General features: G+C 46.4%; 1 protein-coding gene across 1 annotated transcript; it reads left to right on the top strand.

The window, feature by feature from the left end:
• The first annotated feature begins 15,351 nt into the window (after window positions 1-15,351).
• LOC136473960 (uncharacterized) lies at window positions 15,352-18,754 on the top strand. The gene is made up of 2 exons (XM_066471575.1): window positions 15,352-16,424; window positions 18,198-18,754. Exons 1-2 carry the CDS (start codon window positions 15,471-15,473, stop codon window positions 18,321-18,323), a joined length of 1,080 nt encoding a protein of 359 aa, XP_066327672.1. The 5' UTR covers window positions 15,352-15,470; the 3' UTR covers window positions 18,324-18,754.
• Window positions 18,755-19,002: the final 248 nt, after the last annotated feature.

The raw sequence follows: 19,002 nt of genomic DNA, 5'->3' as shown, positions 1-19,002 counted from the left end.
CCCCGCCATGGGAAGGGTCGTACATCATCGCCCAAGTGCTAAAGCCCAGGACCTACAAGCTAGCCAATGAGAAGGGCGAAATCCTCACCAATGCTTGGAACATAGAACAGCTACGTCGCTTCTACCCTTAAATTTCCAAGCATTGTATACATTGTTTCTCGAAATACAATAAAGAAGCGTTCTTTAGTTGTTCCAATTTTTCAAGAAACCCCCTGAGCCCATCGTGGGCCTCAGCGTTATGATAACACCATGAGGGCGACTTGGCTCTGCCTCGACAGAGGTACCCACCGCGAGGCTCAAACAAGACTCAGCTCTGCCTCTACAAAACCGAGCCTCCCTTAGGGGCTAGAAGGGGGGAACCCCCCCTAAAGTCCTAGGCACCATTTTTTAATCGTTTTTCAAATAAATTTCTACGCCAAACTCTCTATCATGTTTTGACAAATCGATTGTAAAAAACATAAGGACCAAAAGTCTGTCTCAGGGCCAAAAGGCTAGATGAGCCATGAGATGGCCTACGCCTCCGGGCTACGACACTCCCTCACCACCTTTTTCCCCGAGGGGCAGCTTAGGTTCGGAGGAAGTTTTTTGCAAGTGATATGTTCAGAAACAAGACAGAGGGCAGAGGCTCGGAAATACCATAAAAACAATTAGAAAGCGTAGAACGCATAAGTACTTTAAAAAAGGCCTTGACAGCCACAAACGTCATGGTACGATAATAATCTTAATTTGTTTACACGTCCCCTTTGGTCCAGGTCAAGGTTCAGGGTCTCCTGTATCGACGGATGGTGTGGGAGGAACCACCTTCTCTTCAAATAGCATGGCCAGCACTGTGCCGAGGCCCTCAGCCACCTCCATCAGCTTTGTGACCTCCTCATCGGCCTCCTCGTCATCCTCAGCCAAGACGTAGCCATCACTAATGGCCTTGAGGTCGACACCAGCGTAGTGCAAGGAGATGATGGGCAAGGCGTGCTTGACACCCGTGTGCAGCGCTCCCTGGAGTCGCTCGCGCACTTGGCCGCTCAACGCTGTCAAGCGGCTCCTAAGGGAGCTACCCGACTCGACCCCCTCAACCTCTAGGGCCTCATAGACGGTATAGCCAGCACTCTGTAGCGCATTATGCTCCCTGATCTCGGCCTCGAGCACCGCCTGCACTACGACAGAGGCCTTAGCTGCCCGAGAGACCTCCTTCTCCAACCCTACGCCAAAACAAGCAGGACGGGGTTAAGCGCAAAAGAAAATGAGCCAAATAGGGGCGGAGGCCTACGGGACTCACCCTCGGCTTTCTCTTTCCAGCACTGGACCTCGACCCGAGAGGCCTCGGCCTTCTCCTTCTAGTGCTGAACCTCGACCCGAGAGCCTTGGCCGCCCTAGAAGCCTCCCTCTCTAGCTCTACATCACATCAGGGGGTTAGGGGTCGAACACAAGAAAAACAAATAAAACAAGGGGAACAAGACTCACCCTCGGCCTTTCCCTTCTAGACCAAAGCCTCGGTTCGGGAGCCCTCAGCCACCTTGAGGGCCTCCGCTAGGGTGCCTTTTGTCAGTAGGTGCACACCCTGCTCCGTCCCCAGCTACCCAGCGATGGCCTTGGTAGAGGCCATCGCTTCTTTAGCCTAGGACCTGAAGGTGTCCCGCTCATCGGCCACCCAGGTTAGCTCCTCCTCTAGCTCCTTGATCCGCGCTACCAAAGGTGTGGCCTACTCCCGAGCCATGGCTGCCTCGGCCTTCATATCAGCATAGCGAAGGTGGAGGTCCTCCACCTCTGTGCTCCATGCCGACAGAAGCTCATTGGCATTGGCGAGTAGGTCCTTCTGCTACCGAAGCTAGTCCTAGACATCCCTCTCCCACTGGAGGAACAACGACTTCCTAAGGGACCGGGCCTCGAGCTCCTGGATAGGTAGATCAGGGGTCATGCACTGTGAGAAAACTCAGAAAAAAAACGACACCGCACGAGAAAAGAAGGCACGTACCTGGGCGATGTCAGGCAGATCGTCAGCCATGACGGATAGCGCTGTCCATAGCGACCGCTCCACCAGACGGTAGTATTGCTCGAAAGCGCTCCAGCGCCCCCCTTGGTCGTGTCCTCAAGAGCGAATAGAGGCTCCCCCTCAGGGTGATCCCGGCTCCGCCATAGGACAAGCGGGTGATCCCACCTGCGGGGCTCAGGTTGTACCCACACGAGGGCCGAGCTTCCCTCACCAGAGGTCGAAACCGGCTGCTCCAAGGTGCTAGCCGCCTTGGCATCCGCCGCCTCATTCCCTCGAGAAGTATCGTCGGAAGAGATCGAATGGACCTCCACTTCCCGAGCGCTCTCCTATGATGGCGGCGGGCCTTGGACCGGGGGCGGTACTGAGGCTTCCCTACCTCCATCTCTGCTTCCTAGGCCACTGGCTTCGCCATGCTCACAACGGCCTCTGCCACCCCGACCTCGGTGGTCCTAGGGCCTCCGGCCTCTGCCACCTTGACCTCGATGGTCCTGGGCTCCTCGGCCTCCGTCGCCTCAGCCTCGGAAGTCCACGGGGCCTCGGCCTTGCCCTCGATGGCCTCAGCAACTAAGGGCGCCTTGGCCCCATCTGACTTAGGGGCCTCGAGCTCATGGGGTGTAGGCTCCTCATCCTTCGCTTACTTTGTGGCCACCTCGGTAGCCTCTCCCTGGGTGACCAGCTCCTTTGGGTCAGCCCTTGCCAACACTGCGCCACGTTGTGTGGTGGCCTGTGCCTCCACCACCCATTGGGTGGTGGAGCCGGTGCCCACCTTGAGCACCTTACGTGGTGCTAGGGCAGGCACTTCCACCTGACGCTTCCGGCTGAAAGCAAAACACCGACAAGGTCAGCATACGACCAAGGAATGAATGGGAGATGCTGCCAACTCTACCGAAAAAACACTCACCTCGAACGGGGACACAACCGCTTTGGCACTGCGTCCCTCCTCTGTAACGGTGATGGTGATGGTGGTGGCATGGCCTCTGAGTCCGCCGGTGCCGGCCGGCCTTCGCCAAACTTTGATGCCCCCTTGACCCTCTATGGGGGTAGATGCGTCACCCCCGCCGCCGCCTGCTTTGCCTCCACCGTCGAGCCCACCGGGCTGATGGCGCGCTTCCCTAACGCCCATGCCTCGGGCGTGTCGGCCTTGGCCTCAGGGTGGGCGATCGCTGAGCTGCTCGCCGATGCCCCGAGCGCCGTCCCACTGACATCAGGGAGATGGTCTAGGGGACCCTGCCCCACCTTGCTCTCATCGTCACCGCCTGAAGAGTCCATTGATAGTGACGGCGACGGAGATGCCTCCACTGGGAGACCGTCCTGCCTCTACTGTCGGCGATGCTTCTCCAGCTCCTCGCACTCAAGGATCTTCCTCTTGCGCTTTTCCTCCTCAGCATCCTTCCACTTCTTCTATGCCTTAGCATGCGCCCGGTTCACCGCCCGCTGCTCTGCGTCCTTAGGAACAGGCGGTGGGGAGGCTCGCACATCCCTTATCCCTTACAGGAACGGCGAACACAAATAAGGGAACAGGAAATAGTGAGGAATGGGGAGGCCTTGAGGCCGCAGCAGTGCATGACTTACCAGAGAGAGGTACCCCCATGACGGGTGCATCGCGATAGGGGTCAGACCACCGCTCTTCAGCCGCCCCTCCACCATCTCCCTCACCCAATGTAGAATCTCCTCATCAAAGAGGGCGACAGCAGACATTTGGATGCCCTCGATTGGCTCATTCGGTGTCATGTCGAACAGGCACCACCACCGAGCCATCAGTGGCAGCACCCTCCGGTGGTGGAAGGCCGCCATGACCATAGCCATCGTAAGGCCATGGCTGCGCAGCCTCTCTAGTCCCTCTAGGAGTGGCTGCAGCTTGGGCTAATCAACCACCGGGATGCCGTACCTTTACTTCTCTAGCAAGCTCTCCACGATACCTCCAAATAAGGGTTATCTTGTACCATGTTGAGTTAAACACTTAGAGTTCATTTTCTAGATTAAACACTAAGTTTACAAGCCCATAAACATATCATATGCTATCACTAGATCAAGTCAAGCATATAGCAAAAGTGATACCATATAAACATCAAATTCATTTGATTTTCATGAATGGGCCTAATAAAATTGAACCACTAGAAAGGTCCTAATAGAATTGAAAATGTGACTAGATGCACTAAACATGTCTTTAGCAAGAATGTGTGTCATGCCAATCAACTTTTACCTTGGATTGCTCGAAGGAGAGGCATGTCATATAAGTGGGGGTGCATCAACACATATTTAAGAAATCCAATATGTTCACCTCATTCCTTAGCTTGCAAAACCTTTTCTCATCCAATGGCTTGGTGAATATATCGGTAAGTTGATCTTCGGTGCCTACACTTTCAATGCAAATGTCCCCTTTTTGTTGGTGACCTCTTATGAAATGGTGGCGGACATCAATGTGCTTTGTTCTTGCATGTTGAACAAGATTGTTGGTTAGCTTGATTGCACTCTCATTGTCACATAGCAATGGCACTTTCTTGAACTTGATTCCAAAGTCACTCAAAGTGGCCTTCATCCAAAGTACTTGTGCACAACAACTACCGGCAGATATGTATTCGGCTTCGGTGGTTGATAATGCAACACTATTTTGCTTCTTTGATGACCATGAAACAAGTGATCTTCCTAATAATTGACATGTGCCTGAGGTCCTCTTCCTTTCAACCTTGCATCCCGCATAATCCGAGTCGGAGTAACCAACTAGCTAAAACTTTGCTCCTTTGGAATACCACAAACCAACATTTGGTGTATGCTTAAAGTACCTCAATATTCTCTTTGTAGCCTTCAAATGACTTTCTCTTGGTGAGGCTTAAAATCTTGCACACATGCATACACTAAACATGACATCCGGCCTTGATACGGTCACATAGAGTAGGCTTCCAATCATAGACAGATATAACTTTTGATCCACCATATTTTCACTTGCATCACTATCCAAGTTGCCATTGGTTCCCATTGGTGTGCTAATGGCTTTACTATCAATCATTCCAAACTTCTTGATCATGTCCTTGATGTACTTGCCTTGACTCACAAATGTACCATTCTTCAATTACTTGATTTGAAGACCAAGGAAGTAACTCAACTCCCCAATCATGGACATCTCAAACTCATTAGCCATCATCTTTCCAAACTCATCACAAAAATCTTGATTGGTTGATCCAAATATGATATCATCAACATATATTTGCAACACAAATAGATTTTTCCGATCTTCTTGATGAAAAGAGTGGTGTCAACCTTGCCCATTGTGAACCCTTTAGAGAGTAGGAAGTCCCTCAATCTCTCATACCATGCTCTAGGTGCTTGCTTCAAGCCATACAATGCCTTCTTCAACTTGTATACATGGTTGGGCTTCTTGTCATCTTCAAAACCGGGAGGTTGCTCAACATATATTTCTTCATTGATGTAGCCATTGAGAAATACACTCTTAACATCCATTTAATAGAGCTTGATGTTGTGGGCACAAGCATAGGCTAGTAAGATTTTTATTACTTCCAATCTAGCAACCGGGGCATATGTTTCTCCAAAGTCAAGACCTTCAACTTGTGTATAGCCTTGTGCTACCAATCTTGCTTTGTTCCTTACTACTATCCCATCTCGATCTTGCTTGTTTCTAAAGACCCATTTGGTTCCAATCACATTGTGTCCCTTTGGTCTTTCTACCAACTCCCATACTTGATTTCTTGTGAACTTATTCAATTCTTCATGCATAGCATTCACCGAATCAACATCCTTCAATGCTTCATCTATCTTTTTTGGTTCAATGGATGACACAAATGAGAAATGCTCATAAAATAAAGCCAATCTTGATCTAGTTTGCACACCTCTTGAAATATCACCAATGATAGTGTCCAATGGATGACCCCTTACAATATTGGTTGGTTGGAGTACTGGAACTTGATTGCTTGCACTTGCATGATCATTGGGTTGAGATGATGTACTAGCCACTTGATCTTGTTCATTATCATGAGATCCACTTGTACTAGCTTGAGTTGTATCATCTTGCACATTTGAGTTAGAGAGCGCTTGCACTTGATCATCTTCATCATCATTCACTTGCCTAGGCCTCAATTCACCAACATCCATGTTCTTCATGGCATTCGAAAGTTGAATGCCTCTAACATCTTCTAAGTTCTCATTCTCTACTTGTGAACCATTGGTTTCATCAAATTCAACATCATGAACTTCCTCAAGAGTACCACTATCCAAATTCCAAACTCTATATGCTTTGCTTGTAGTGGAATAACCAAGTAGGAATCCTTCATCATATTTCTTGTCAAACTTGCCTAATCTAGTGCCTTTCTTCAAGATATAGCATTTGCAACCAAAGACCTGAAAATATGCAATGTTGGGCTTTCTACCATTCAAGAGCTCATATGGTGTCTTCTCTTTCAATCGGTGACAATAGAGGCGGTTGCTACAATAGCAAGCCGTGTTGATAGCTTTGGCCCAAAAAGATTGACTTACATTGTACTCACTAAGCATAGACCTTGTCATATCAATAAGTGTTCTATTCTTCCTCTCAACAAGTCCATTCGATTGTGGAGTGTACTTGGCCGAGAATTGATGTCTAATTCCAAATTCATCATACAACTCATCAATTCTAGTGTTCTTGAACTCACTACCATTGTCACTTCTAACTCTCTTGATGGTTGTTTCAAACTCATTGTGAATGCCTTTGATAAATGAATTGAATGTTGCAAATACATCACTTTTGTCCATTAGAAAGAATACACATGTGTATCTAGTGTAGTCATCCACTATCACAAAGCCATATTTGTTTCCGTCGATACTAGTGTATTGTGTTGGCCCAAACAAATTCATGTGCAATAATACAAACACTTTGCTAGTGCTCATCATGCTTTTCTTAGGATGGGTGTTTCCAACTTGTTTGCCAGCTTGACAAGAGCTACAAAGTTTATCCTTCTCAAACACAATATCTTTCAAGCCTCTATCCAAGTCATGCTTAACCAATCTATTTAATTGTTTCATTCCAACATGCCCAAGCCTTCTATGCCATAACCAACCCATGCTAGACTTAGTGAACAAGCATGTAGATAATTTAGCTTCACTAGCATTGAAATCAACCAAGTATAGATTCTCATATCTAAATCCTTTGAAGATCAAATTAGAGCCATCTACACTTATGATCTCTACATCATCTACCCCAAATATGCATTTGAATCCAAGATCACACAATTGAGCCACAGATAGCAAATTAAAGTTCAAGCTCTCTACTAGCAACACATTGGATATGCTCATATCATTAGATATTGCAATCTTATCAAGCCCTTTGACCTTGCCTTTGCTATTGTCACCAAATGTGATACTATCATAACCATCATTCCCATTGGTGTTGATTGAGTTGAACATTCTTGCATCACCGGTCATGTATTGAGTGCACCCACTATCAAGAACCCAATGCCTTCCTCTAGCTTTGTAATTAACCTACAAAAGAAGATCAATTCTTTTTAGGTACCCAAACTTGCTTGGGTCCTTGAAGGTTAGTCACTAAGCTCTTTGGTACCCAAATGACTTTCTTCTTTGAGCCCATCCATGGTTTACCAATGAACTTAGCCTTCACACCATTTGTATCCTTAGTAAGCATATAACATGAATCAAGCTTTATGAAGGATACATTAGCTTGTGATTTCTTGTTTATGCATTTTTGCTCTACATGACCAACTTGCTTACAACTAGTGTAAAACCGGTCATTGTTCTTCACAAAACTAGTCTTGTGAGGAGCAAAGGCCGCCTTGCCTTTCTTGGGGGTATAGCCTAATCTCTCTTTGTAGAGAGAAGCTCTTTGGCTACCTAAGCACATAAGCAAGCGGTCCTCACCACCATAAGCTTTAGCCAAGGTGTGAGTGAGCTTATTGACCTCCTTCTTGAGGTTCTCATTCTCAACCACTAGTGAGGCATCACAAGTGAGACCATCACTACTAGATGAGGTGGAAGTGGAGGTGCTACAAGAAGGGTTAGTAGGAGCAACAATGATAGGCATAGATAGTGATTCATCAATTATATCACAAGTTAAACCTACATTGCAAGTTTCAACATGCTTCTTTTTATTTTACTCATCAAGCAAAGAGGAATGAGCCTTTTCAAGCTTTTTGTGAGCTTTGCCAAGCTTCTCATTGGCTTCCTCTAGCCTCTCATGAGATGCATTGAGCTCATCAAAGGCTTGCTTAAGGTCTTTTAGTTCCTTATGCAAGTTTTTGCATTCTCTTCTCTTGATGTCAAAGTGTTTTCTAGCATCCTCTAGCATGTCAAATAATTCATCTTTAGTAGGTTCATCATTATCACTATCACTATCATGGTCATTTTCATTTTCATCATCATGTTCTTCATCGCTTTCATCATCATGTTCTTTAGCATGATGAAGATTCAAAGAGAGAAGGCTTCTCATTGATGGCAATGCTTGCAAAAACCTTCTTCTTGGTGGTCTTGTTATCATCACTATCATCATCATCATCACTTGAGGAAGCATCACTATCTCAGCTGACTACATATGAACCACCCTTCTTCTTCTTGAATACCATCTTGTCCTTGTCCTTCTCTTTCTTTTCCTTCTTGTCCTTCTTCTTGTTCTTCTTGTTGTCATCATCATTATCGCTATTGTATGGGCATTGAGCAACAAGATGATCTTTGCTTCCATATTTGAAGCACCTTCTTAACTCTTCCTTGTTCTTGGATGAAGACTTCTTTCTTCTAGCATGGTAGCCTTTCTTCACCATGAACTTGCCAAATCTCTTCACAAAGAGGGCCATCTTCCCATCATCATCATCATCCCAAGATTCATCTTCTTCACTTGATGTTTCTTGCTTAGCTTTGCCCTTGGATGATGTGGCTTTGAATGCTATGCTCTTCTTCTTGTCATCCTTCTTCTCCTTCTTCTCTTCCTTCTCATCATCATCTCTATATGTGTCATCGGTCATTATGTCCCCCAATACTTGGTTTGGTGTCATGGTGTCTAAACCACTTCTCACTAGAATAGTGACCAATGTGCCAAATCTTGAGGGTAAGCATCTCAAAAACTTATGTGCGAAGTCCTTGCCCTTCACCTCTTCACCAAGTGCTTTAAGATCATTGACAAGCACTTGAAGCCTATGGAACATCTCCGGCACACTCTCATCTTCCTTCATCTTGAAGCTTGCAAACTTCTCTTTGAGGATGTATGCATTTACACCCTTTATGGCTTAAGTGCCCTCAAATGATTCTTCCAACTTCTTCCAAGCTTCATGTGCCATCTCAATATTCTTGATTTGCTCAAATATTCTTTCATCAATTGCATCATGAATAGCACTTAGAGCAATGTCATTATTTTGGAGAAGCACTTCTTCGGCCACGGTGGGATTCTCTGGATCACCAATCTCAATTTTGGTTTCTACCATCTTCCATACTTTTCTATTGATTGACTTGATATGTGTGGTCATCTTTGATTTCTAATACGGATAATTTATGCCATGAAATTAGGGTGGCTTCTTGGTGTTGTTGATTTGAGCCATTTTTACACCGAAGGTTGTTAAGCCTCAAATCACGGTGACCTCGGCTCCGATACCAATTGAAAGGTCCTAATGGCTGGAGGGGGGTAAATAGCCTAATAAAAATTTCTACAACAACACTTAACAAAATGTTTAGACAATTATGAGGCAAAGCAAGTGTTGCGCTAGCCTACTTAAAAAGCAAACCACCTACCACAATTCTAGTTTAGGTCGTATCTATTCACACAATAGCTATGACACTACTCTATGTCAGTGTGCTCTCAAAGGCTAACTAAAGAGCCATACCAACCAACCAAGCAAGCTCTTACAACTAGCTACACTAAAGATCTTGACAACTAGTTTGCGGTAATGTAAAAAGAGTGATCAAGAAGGTTATACTGCCATGTAGATGAAAGAACCAATCAATCATAAGGATGAATAACAATGAAGACCAATTACCTCGGAATCAATGATGAACACAATGATTTTTACCGAGGTTCACTTGCTTATCGGCAAGCTAGTCCTCGTTGTGGCGATTCACTAACTTGGAGGTTCACGTGCTAATTGGCTTCACACGCCAAACCCTCAATAGGGTGCCACACAACCAACACAAGATGAGGATCACACAAGCCATGAGCAATCCACTAGAGTACCTTTTGGCTCTTCGCCGGGGAAAGGTCAAGAACCCCTCACACTCACCACGATCGGAGCCGGAGACAATCACCAACCTCCGCTCGACGATCCTCGCTGCTCCAAGCCATCTAGGTGGTGGCAACCACTAAGACTAAAAAGCAAATCTCGCAGCGAAATACGAATACCAAGTGCCTCTAGATGCAATCACTCAAGCAATGCACTTGGATTCTCTCCCAATCTCATAAAGATGATGAATTAATGATGGAGATGGGTGGGAGGGCTTTGGCTAAGCTCATAAGGTTGCTATGTCAATGCAAATGGCCAAAGGTGTGAGCTTCAACCGGCCATGGGGCTTAAATAGAAGCCCCTATGAAATAGAGCTGTTGTACCCCTTCACTGGGCACAACACGGGTTGACCGGATGCTCCGGTCATGTTGACCGAACGCTAGACCTTAGTGTCCGGTCACCCAACGACAGCCACATATTCTGATCTCAATGGTCACTTGAGTTGACCAGATGCTATGCTATAACTGACCAGACGCTCAGCCTCCAGCGTTGGTCGTTTCCAGTAAGGTTTTAGAAACAATTTTCTTTGACCGGACCCTGCCAACGTCTGATCACATAGTGACTTCTCTCTGCGCTACCCAACAATAGGTCTGAACACACCTTGCTAGCGTCTGGTCGCTGAGTGACCCAGCGTCCGGTCATTTGACCGACGCCAGCATCTCTGCTATTATAACTGATTGGACGCGTCGGTTCCACTGGGACCAGCGTCCGGTCACCTTGTGACCAGCAAGACTAACTCCTTTTCACCTCTAACTTCTTCACCCTTGCTCAAATATGCCAACCACCAAGTGTATCACCTTGTGCACATGTGTTAGCATATTTTCACAAACATTCTCAAGGGTGTTAGCATTCCACTAGATCCTAAATGCATATGCAATGAGTTAGAGCATGTAGTGGCACTTTGATAACCGCATTTCGATATGAGTTTCACCTCTCTTAATATTACGACTATCAAACCTAAATGTGATCACACTCTCTAAGTGTCTTGATTACCAAAACAAAATAGCTCCTATGGTTTATACCTTTGCCTTGAGATTTTTGTTTTTCTCTTTCTTCTTTCCAAGTCCGAGCACTTGATCATCATCACGACATCCTCATTATCATGCTATGATCTTCATTTGCTTCACCACTTGGAATGTGCTACCTATCTCATGATCACTTGATAAACTAGGTTAGCACTTAGGGTTCATTAATTCACCAAAACCAAACTAGAGCTTTCAATAGTATAGTGAGGACACCTAGCCAACTGAGCCAATGTCCAAAGGTGCCAAAGACTGTAGCTCAGTAGGATGAGACCATCAGGGGCATAGCAGCTATAGAGGAGGAGGAGCTTGATGCTCAGTAGGAGGGAACTATCGCGAGCGACCCTAGTGATAGCTCAGATGATGACTACCAGCCTATTCCTTAGATGCCTCCACAATGACATGACCATGAGGCTGGTAGCTCTAGTTCAGCTCCACCTACACCATAGACAAACCCTGCTCTACTTGCCATACTTGAGCGGATGAGGCAGAATCAGGCTCGCCAGGCTCAGGAGACAGCTGCCACTTTTGCTTAGTTTTGGACTAGGCAGGATGAGTTCCAGCAACAGCAGCAGGCGATCCAGCAGCAGCAGCAGGCTATATAGTAGTAGCTCCTCATGCAGCAACAGCTCCTTGGACTTATGTAGCATGTTGTAACAGCTATTGGGGCTCCACTGCCACAGTCTTCACCCCAGCTAGGTCAGCCTGTCACCACTTCTATGACTCTAGCTTTATAGCTTAGTGGGCTTTAGAGTCAGGGATAGCCACCAGCACAGTTTGCTTCACCTATAGAGTAGGTGTCCTAGTGGTTTGCCTCACTAGTGCTAGCCCCGTAGTTCACACCTCTTTAGATGGGTTTCACACCGGCTCAGACTTCCTCGCTGCTAGTGCCAGATACCTCAGTCTCTAGGAGCCTTGGAGCAACTTTCAGTGAGTTAACAGGGCAGCCTACTCCGCCATATTTACATGTCCCAGGTCCTTCTACAGTTGCACCTTTTACCAGGACTACAGAGATGCTCCCTTCTTCTATTGCATCATTAGAGCCGCCTGCTTCAGTGATACCTACATAGCCTATGGCCGCTCCAGTCCCTGATCTGACCCAGACCGCTTTAGCATCGCTTCCAGCTACATAGGGTTAGACAGCTCAGAGCTTAGGGTCAGATGATGATGGCACACAGTTCTAGCTTGCTCCTCGTACCTCAGTGCCTGACTCGTCCATTGCAGCCCCACCGACCGACCCTTAGGTTTTGGTATTTGACGCCAAAGAGAGAGAGGGATCGAGTATGTTAGACTTAGGGGGAGTAACTACTTGTCTAGGGGGAGCTTAGTATTCTATTATATTTGGTTTTTATGTGTGATACACTATTATGCATCCGTGTGTTTACACTATTATGTATTCGTGTGTTTACTTTTACGCATCAAACTATATTTATGTGATAGTGATATCTACGTGATCGCGATATGTGACATGTGTGCTCTCTACTTTGAATCTTTTATATGTCATATCACTAGTGTTATGCTCATTTGCTTTGCTTCTGCATTTTACTTCGATGCAAATGAGTTTTATTACTTGTACTCTTGCTTATTTCATATCTTTTGAGTACATCAGGCTGGCTTGGGTCATATAAGCTTGCCTAACTCTTTTGTTCTTATTGTCAAAAGCTTATATGAACTAAGCATGTTAAAAACCTCAACTCTTTCACATACTCGAGGTGATATTATCATCAATCACAAAAAAGTGGGAGATTGAAAGCATCTAGGCTCCTAGTTGGGTTTCGGTGATTAATGATAATACGTGATTACTATGACTAACGTGTGTTTTGCAGAGGCAATTAAGTTAGGTCATGGTAATGGAGATTGATTGGGCTATCATGGTGGTCATAGCTCTACGATGGAAATCGTTTCAGTTTTTAAAGGATAAACGATAAGGTTAAGGATGGACTAGTTCTAAGTATCGATTGGAGTGGAAGAGACACTTAGAGTAGTTTATGACTTTGTTTTTCCTTTGGTCGTACTATTAAGGGGGGTATGGATGGGTAGCTTAACCTAGGTGAGTCTAGCGAGTTAGGTGTGGTGCACACTTACTAAACCTAGCACTAGGTAGCTCCTAAAAAGCCCTTAGATCCATTGGAGCAAACTTTATTCACATATGATCGAGAGTTGGAAGTGAATGGAGGATCAAATACTGACTGGACGCTAGTGCAGAGTCCGGTCAGTTCATTTGATCAAGGTAAAATCATCTGGTATGACCGGACGCTGAGAGGTGAAGTGACCGGACGCTGAGTCCCAGCATCCGGTCGACTACAGTAAGGTTCTAGAGAGGGAAACTCACGACCGAACGCGTCCGGTCAGTGTTGACCGGACGCTAAGTTCAGTGTTCGGTCGACTCCAGTAAGGTTCAAGAGAGGGAAAATCACGACCGGACGCGTCCGGTCAGTGTTGACCGGACGCTGTCCAGCGTCCGATCACGTCTTAAACACTGGAGTTAGGGGAGAACTGACTAGAGCGTCCGGTCAACATGACTGGAGCGTCCGATTACCCCGTAGAGGCACATAACGGTTTGTTTTTCAGCCATGGTTATAAATACTTCCTCCATTTGTGTGTAGGGGTACTTTTACTCATTCCAACAGCTGAGAAATACCTTTGAGAGTGCCAAGAAGAGCAAGGTCCTAGTGAGGTGATTGAGATTTGAGAATCCCAAAGAGAGCCCTCATTAGTGAGATCAAGAGTAGCAAAGTGTGCATCCACCCTTCTCATTAGGCTTGTCGTGGTCAAGTGAGAGTTCGTGCTTATTACTCTTGGTGATCGCCATCACCTAGATGGCTTGGTGGTGATTGGAAGTTTGGTAATCATCCAGCAAAGCTTGTGGATGACCCAACTCAAGTTATGAGCGGTTGTGGGTGATTCACCACGACGGAGTGTCGAAAAATCAATCCGTAGAGAGCACTTGATCCTTACGCGGATCAAGAGGGAGCTACACCCTTGCGCAGGTGCTCCAACAAGGACTAGTGGAGAGTGATGACTCTCCGATACCTCGATAAAATATCGCCGCGTTCCTCCTTCTCTATTTATTTTGAGCAATTTAATTCTTGTCATTTACATTCATAGAATTGCCATGCTAGAGTAGGATTGGAACATAGGTTGCTAAACTTTTGTGTGGTAGATCAATAGATACACTTTCTAGGCACAAGGGGTTAATTGGGCTAACCATAGGATTTAATTATTGCAAAAAAATTTAGAATTAGCCCAATTCACCCTCCCTCTTGGACATCTTGATCCTTTCGCCAACTAATAGCAGCTAATATTAGCTATGAGGTGTTAGCCAGTTAATTAGTGGCAGCTAATGGATCCAAACATGATCTTAATAGTTGCTTATAGTGTACTGCCTTCGTTTCAAATTATAAGTCGTTCTAGCTTTCTAATATAGCTTTTACTACACATCTAAATATATTGTGTTCCGTCTGCAAAAAATATAAATCTCACTTCCCGTAGATTAATCATGAGAATATATTTTCATAATGAACCTTATTAAAGATCTAACGTAGATAATATCTTATAAACTTAGTCAAATTTAAGATTTTTTAACTCCTCATGAAACGAGATTATATATTTTTTTTAAGGACGGGGGAGTATGTATCTGGAAAAGCAACTTGGAACAGATGGAGTGTAACTTATCGTCTATTTTTAACTATTCAACCACCTGGCTGCGTGGCTGTCGTGGTTTTTAACTATTCAACGCTGCGTGGCTGTCGGGTCCTCATCGGGAGAGCGCCACGTGTCCACAAGGATATACCACGTCGGCGCTGCGGTGGTGTCTTGGAGAGCCAACGTTAGGTATTTTTTTCCTCGGCGAAAACTCTGCCCCACTGGGCTGGGGAGGGATTTTCCATACACTCGATGACAACCGGGCCCCAACGCAGAGCACACTTGGAGGACCCACTCCATACTCAGGCCAATGGGCTCCGCTGCGTGAGCGTAGTCGCGCGCTTTTTTCTCGCTATCCGACACGCGGGGCTTCTTGCTACGTGTCCCGCCTGGCCCTCCCCCACTCAGCCTTTTTCCTCCCCCACTCAGCCTTTTTCTCGCCCACACCCTTCTGGTCTATGCCGGCTGGGTCCCGCCAGCGCTGGGCCCCACATGCCTGCCTCCTCTCCGCCTCGGCTCTCCCCCACACCGCCGTTCCCCTCCCTTGTCCCTTCCCCCCCACTTCCCTTTCCTTCCCGGAAGAGACGGGCAGACGGCAGAGCCACCACGGCCATGGAGGATGCCGCCTCGGAGATCAGCGACTGGGAGGTGCTCTCTGCCACCTCCGCCTGCGGGGGTGGCGGCGACGACGATGAGGTATTAATCGTCTCCGGCGGGGGCGGCGACGTCGTCCTCGACCACTTCGCCCTCACCCCCAACCCCGCAGCCGCCTGCCCCGGCGACGGCGAGGGCTCGCGGCCGGTCCCCGGGGGCGCCTGGCAAGGGTTAGAATTATTGGATGGATTCGATCCGATTCCGGAATCAAGTTTCAGCCTCGCAGCTGGTGTTAGGAGCCAGCAGCCGCCGATAGGCGGCGTCGATAACGCCCGCGAAGAAGTCTCGATTCTTCAAGCCACCCTGGCGCGCGGTGCGACCCGTAGCGCAGACGGGAATCAAGCGGAGGAGGTGGTAGACGGCGAGATTGAGCAGGAGAGTAATTCCGTGATTAGTCTCGGTGAATTGTGCCCGGTGCTGCAGCCGACGCATCATGGCGTGGGAGAAACTCTGGATTCTGATGCAGCTACACCTACAGGTGCCTTGCTCCAAAGTGAGGTATCGAAGAGTCCCCTTGTGCAATTGGATGATGGAGGAATTGGTGCGGGTGTAGAAAGCTCATGCCTTGAGGATGCTGTGTCAAGTGATGGGATTCATGGTGAACAGCAGGAGCAGGAGCAAGGGAGCAACGCTAATGCTGCCACTGGTTGCGATGAACCAGATGGAGAGGCCAAGGATGGTGCTTTGCCGCTGGCTCACACGCCAGGTACTGAAGAGGGAGAGAAGCAATTTGTTGTCTGGTGGAGGCTGCCGCTCAGGCTGCTGCACTACTGTGCCTGGAAGGTGAAGCCGGTGTGGTCCTTCTCCATCGCCGCTGCATTTCTCGGCCTGGTTGTGCTGGGGAGGAGGATGTACAGGATGAAGCGCAAGGCAAAGGGCTTGCCTCAGATTAAGATTGCGTTTGATGATAAAGTAAGCTCTTTGCTACTTACTGTTGATGTTGCTATATTAGAACCTGATTCTTACTGTGGTTTAGTCCAGGACAACACATAAGTAGCAATAGCATATATAGCTGATAGGAAGAGTGGAAGACTTAATTGGTTCATGAAATAGTTTATTTGGTGGAGATGATTTGTTATGAGAATTGATGGATGAAGTATGATCAATACCGAGTCATTAACTTGAAACATCACAGCCTGTGGATATAATATTCAGGCACAAGTATCAAGGAAAACAAGATAATTGTGAATCATAATTTACATCTATGCTGTAAAAGTGATAGCAACCTGTATTCTTTGCAACTTTTTCATGAACGTTGATTTGCATGGTCTTATGGATGAACTTGCTTCCAAATTGGGTGTGAGGTGATAAGAGTTTAAGCATAATAGCACAGAATTATTGGCACGGTAACATAATGAGCAATTAATGAATGGTTGAGTTTTGCTAAATCATTTTGAAGGGTGAAATAATGCAGTATATATGCATGGAGTTTTTTTGCCATTATATTGGCAGTGGGTTTAGATAATTTCCGAAAATTCAGCACTCTAAAGGGGATCGTTGTCTTATGGGATCTATAACTGTTTGCTATGATCATGTCTCTGGGGTTTTGCAATATTATTTTTCCTGCTCGAACTATGGGTATGGGAAACATCTCCTCTCGTGCTACCACTGGCAGCCTTCACATTTCACTTGGAGAAGGTGGATTCATTAGTTACGTTCGGTTTCTCATGCTGGTCTCAAAATCAGTTTTTTTTTTTTCCAGATTTTGTCATGACCAACCCCAATTTGGCTAATGCATAATATGATCATAACTGCTACCCAGTGAGGCAGTATCCCTCATGTAGGGGGGATGTATTAAGAGGCACCTGCCAGTGTGTTTGACTATGGCTGACGGAAATTGGTATTATGTCTTCTGTTAAATGACACTGAATTAGGGTTGTGTTTAGTCATTAGTATGTTTTGGCAAGCCAGGACCAAAGATTAAATATTTTGTCATACTTCAATTTGGATACCGAAGGGCGGGCCTGGTGCAAGCGGTAGAGTCTTACCGCCTGTGACCGGAAGGTCCCGGGTTCGAGTCGCGGTCTCCTCGCATTGCACAGGCGAGGGTAAGGCTTGCCACTGACACCCTTCCCCAGACCCCGCACAGAGCGGGAGCTCTCTGCACTGGGTACGCCCACTTCAATTTGGATACCATCATACCATAGCTTTTTTTGGCTCCCTTCTTTCCAGAATGGAAGTCATGGCTCACTATAGCTAAGTTGAGGCATGTTGATTGATGATTGCTGTCCATATGGAAGTTAAGAGGATAACAATAGTACCTGCTCTACTGCCCAAAGTGTTCACACCCAGAAACCCCAAAATGCACAGTCCAATTATCATGGAGAAGCAAGGGATATCAATTGCACCTCGCTGCTCATTTTCAAATAGATGTAACACCATTTTCAGGTGGGAAAGAACACCAGGGTACAATTATTGTGAACCATAGAAAACAAGCTAGTAAAATGACTTGTGGCTAGGCACTCACTTTCTGCATTTAAGATGACAAGGTAGCAAAATGACTTGTGGCTATGCAGTGTGTGTTCACTCGCTTCCTGCATTCCTCTAAACGATGAGTCAGTGGTCATAGTTGATGGTGTTTTATTGTGTTGACATCATTAGATTTCGATCAGGAGGTACAGCTCATGACCATACTTGTCTTTCCAGGAAGTGTCTAACCATGTTTTCCTTGGTGTGAAAATGCAGAGGGCCTCCCAGTTTGCTGATCACGCGGCACGTCTCAACGAAGCCTTCCTGGTAGCGAGACGTGTTCCTATGCTAAGAACATCATCTGGTGCTACACTTCCATGGTCAATGGTTCAGGACAGATGAGTGAAGCTGCTCAAAGTTCCATAAGAAGGTTCCCACAAGCAACCATTCTGGATGATGAACATCAGTACGAGCATCCGAATTGGCTTTGCCTATGCCTTTTGTTTTAGATGACGGATCAAGGAGGATGCCAATGTTGATGTCCGTGGTCTCTCTTTATCTTCTTTTTTTCTTCCTTTAGTTTTTCTTTCTTTTTTGAGGAACTGCTGCTTGTGCTCCAGGTTTTCATTTATTTTAGTCCATGGTCAGTGGTGGTCTCCTAAAATTTACCATTCGTACATACATGTTTTTTTTGTTGTTAATTTGGATGCTAGTGTGCTCAGTTTTCATGTGCTCTCTTTTGCCATTATCGCCTTCTTGTGTACTTCTCACACTCATGTACAGTGTACACTGATGATGATGATGATGATGATGATGGCTTGTGGGCCCAATCTTCAACCTCAATGCCAAAACAGTTACATCCTTTACATCTAGTTCTAGCGGGAGTGGGTGTCTGCAGCCATGCATTCAGTATGCTGCAGCTTGAAAGCTTATCAGTGTTGGTTGATCTCAGCCGGTTCACGGTCCTACTGGGTGCGCAAGGTTTTCGGTATGCTGCAGCTTGAATGCCTCCAGTGTTGTCTGATCAGAAGATCTGTGTTGCTCCCCTGTTGTCTGTTACTATGCACATCACAGATCCTCT

Source organism: Miscanthus floridulus, chromosome 8 (assembly GCF_019320115.1).
Source record: "Miscanthus floridulus cultivar M001 chromosome 8, ASM1932011v1, whole genome shotgun sequence".
Classification (NCBI taxonomy): Eukaryota; Viridiplantae; Streptophyta; class Magnoliopsida; order Poales; family Poaceae; genus Miscanthus; species Miscanthus floridulus.
The sequence above is the reverse complement of the archived record's forward strand: the minus strand, read 5'-3'. Positions and strand labels throughout refer to the sequence as shown.

Bases quoted from the DNA above. Each gene is read 5' to 3' on its own strand.
- LOC136473960 (XM_066471575.1), top strand. From the start codon at position 15,471: ATGGAGGATGCCGCCTCGGAGATCAGCGACTGGGAGGTGCTCTCTGCC. The intron at 16,425-18,197 runs GTAAGCTCTTTG...GTGAAAATGCAG, and splicing joins AGATTGCGTTTGATGATAAA to AGGGCCTCCCAGTTTGCTGA.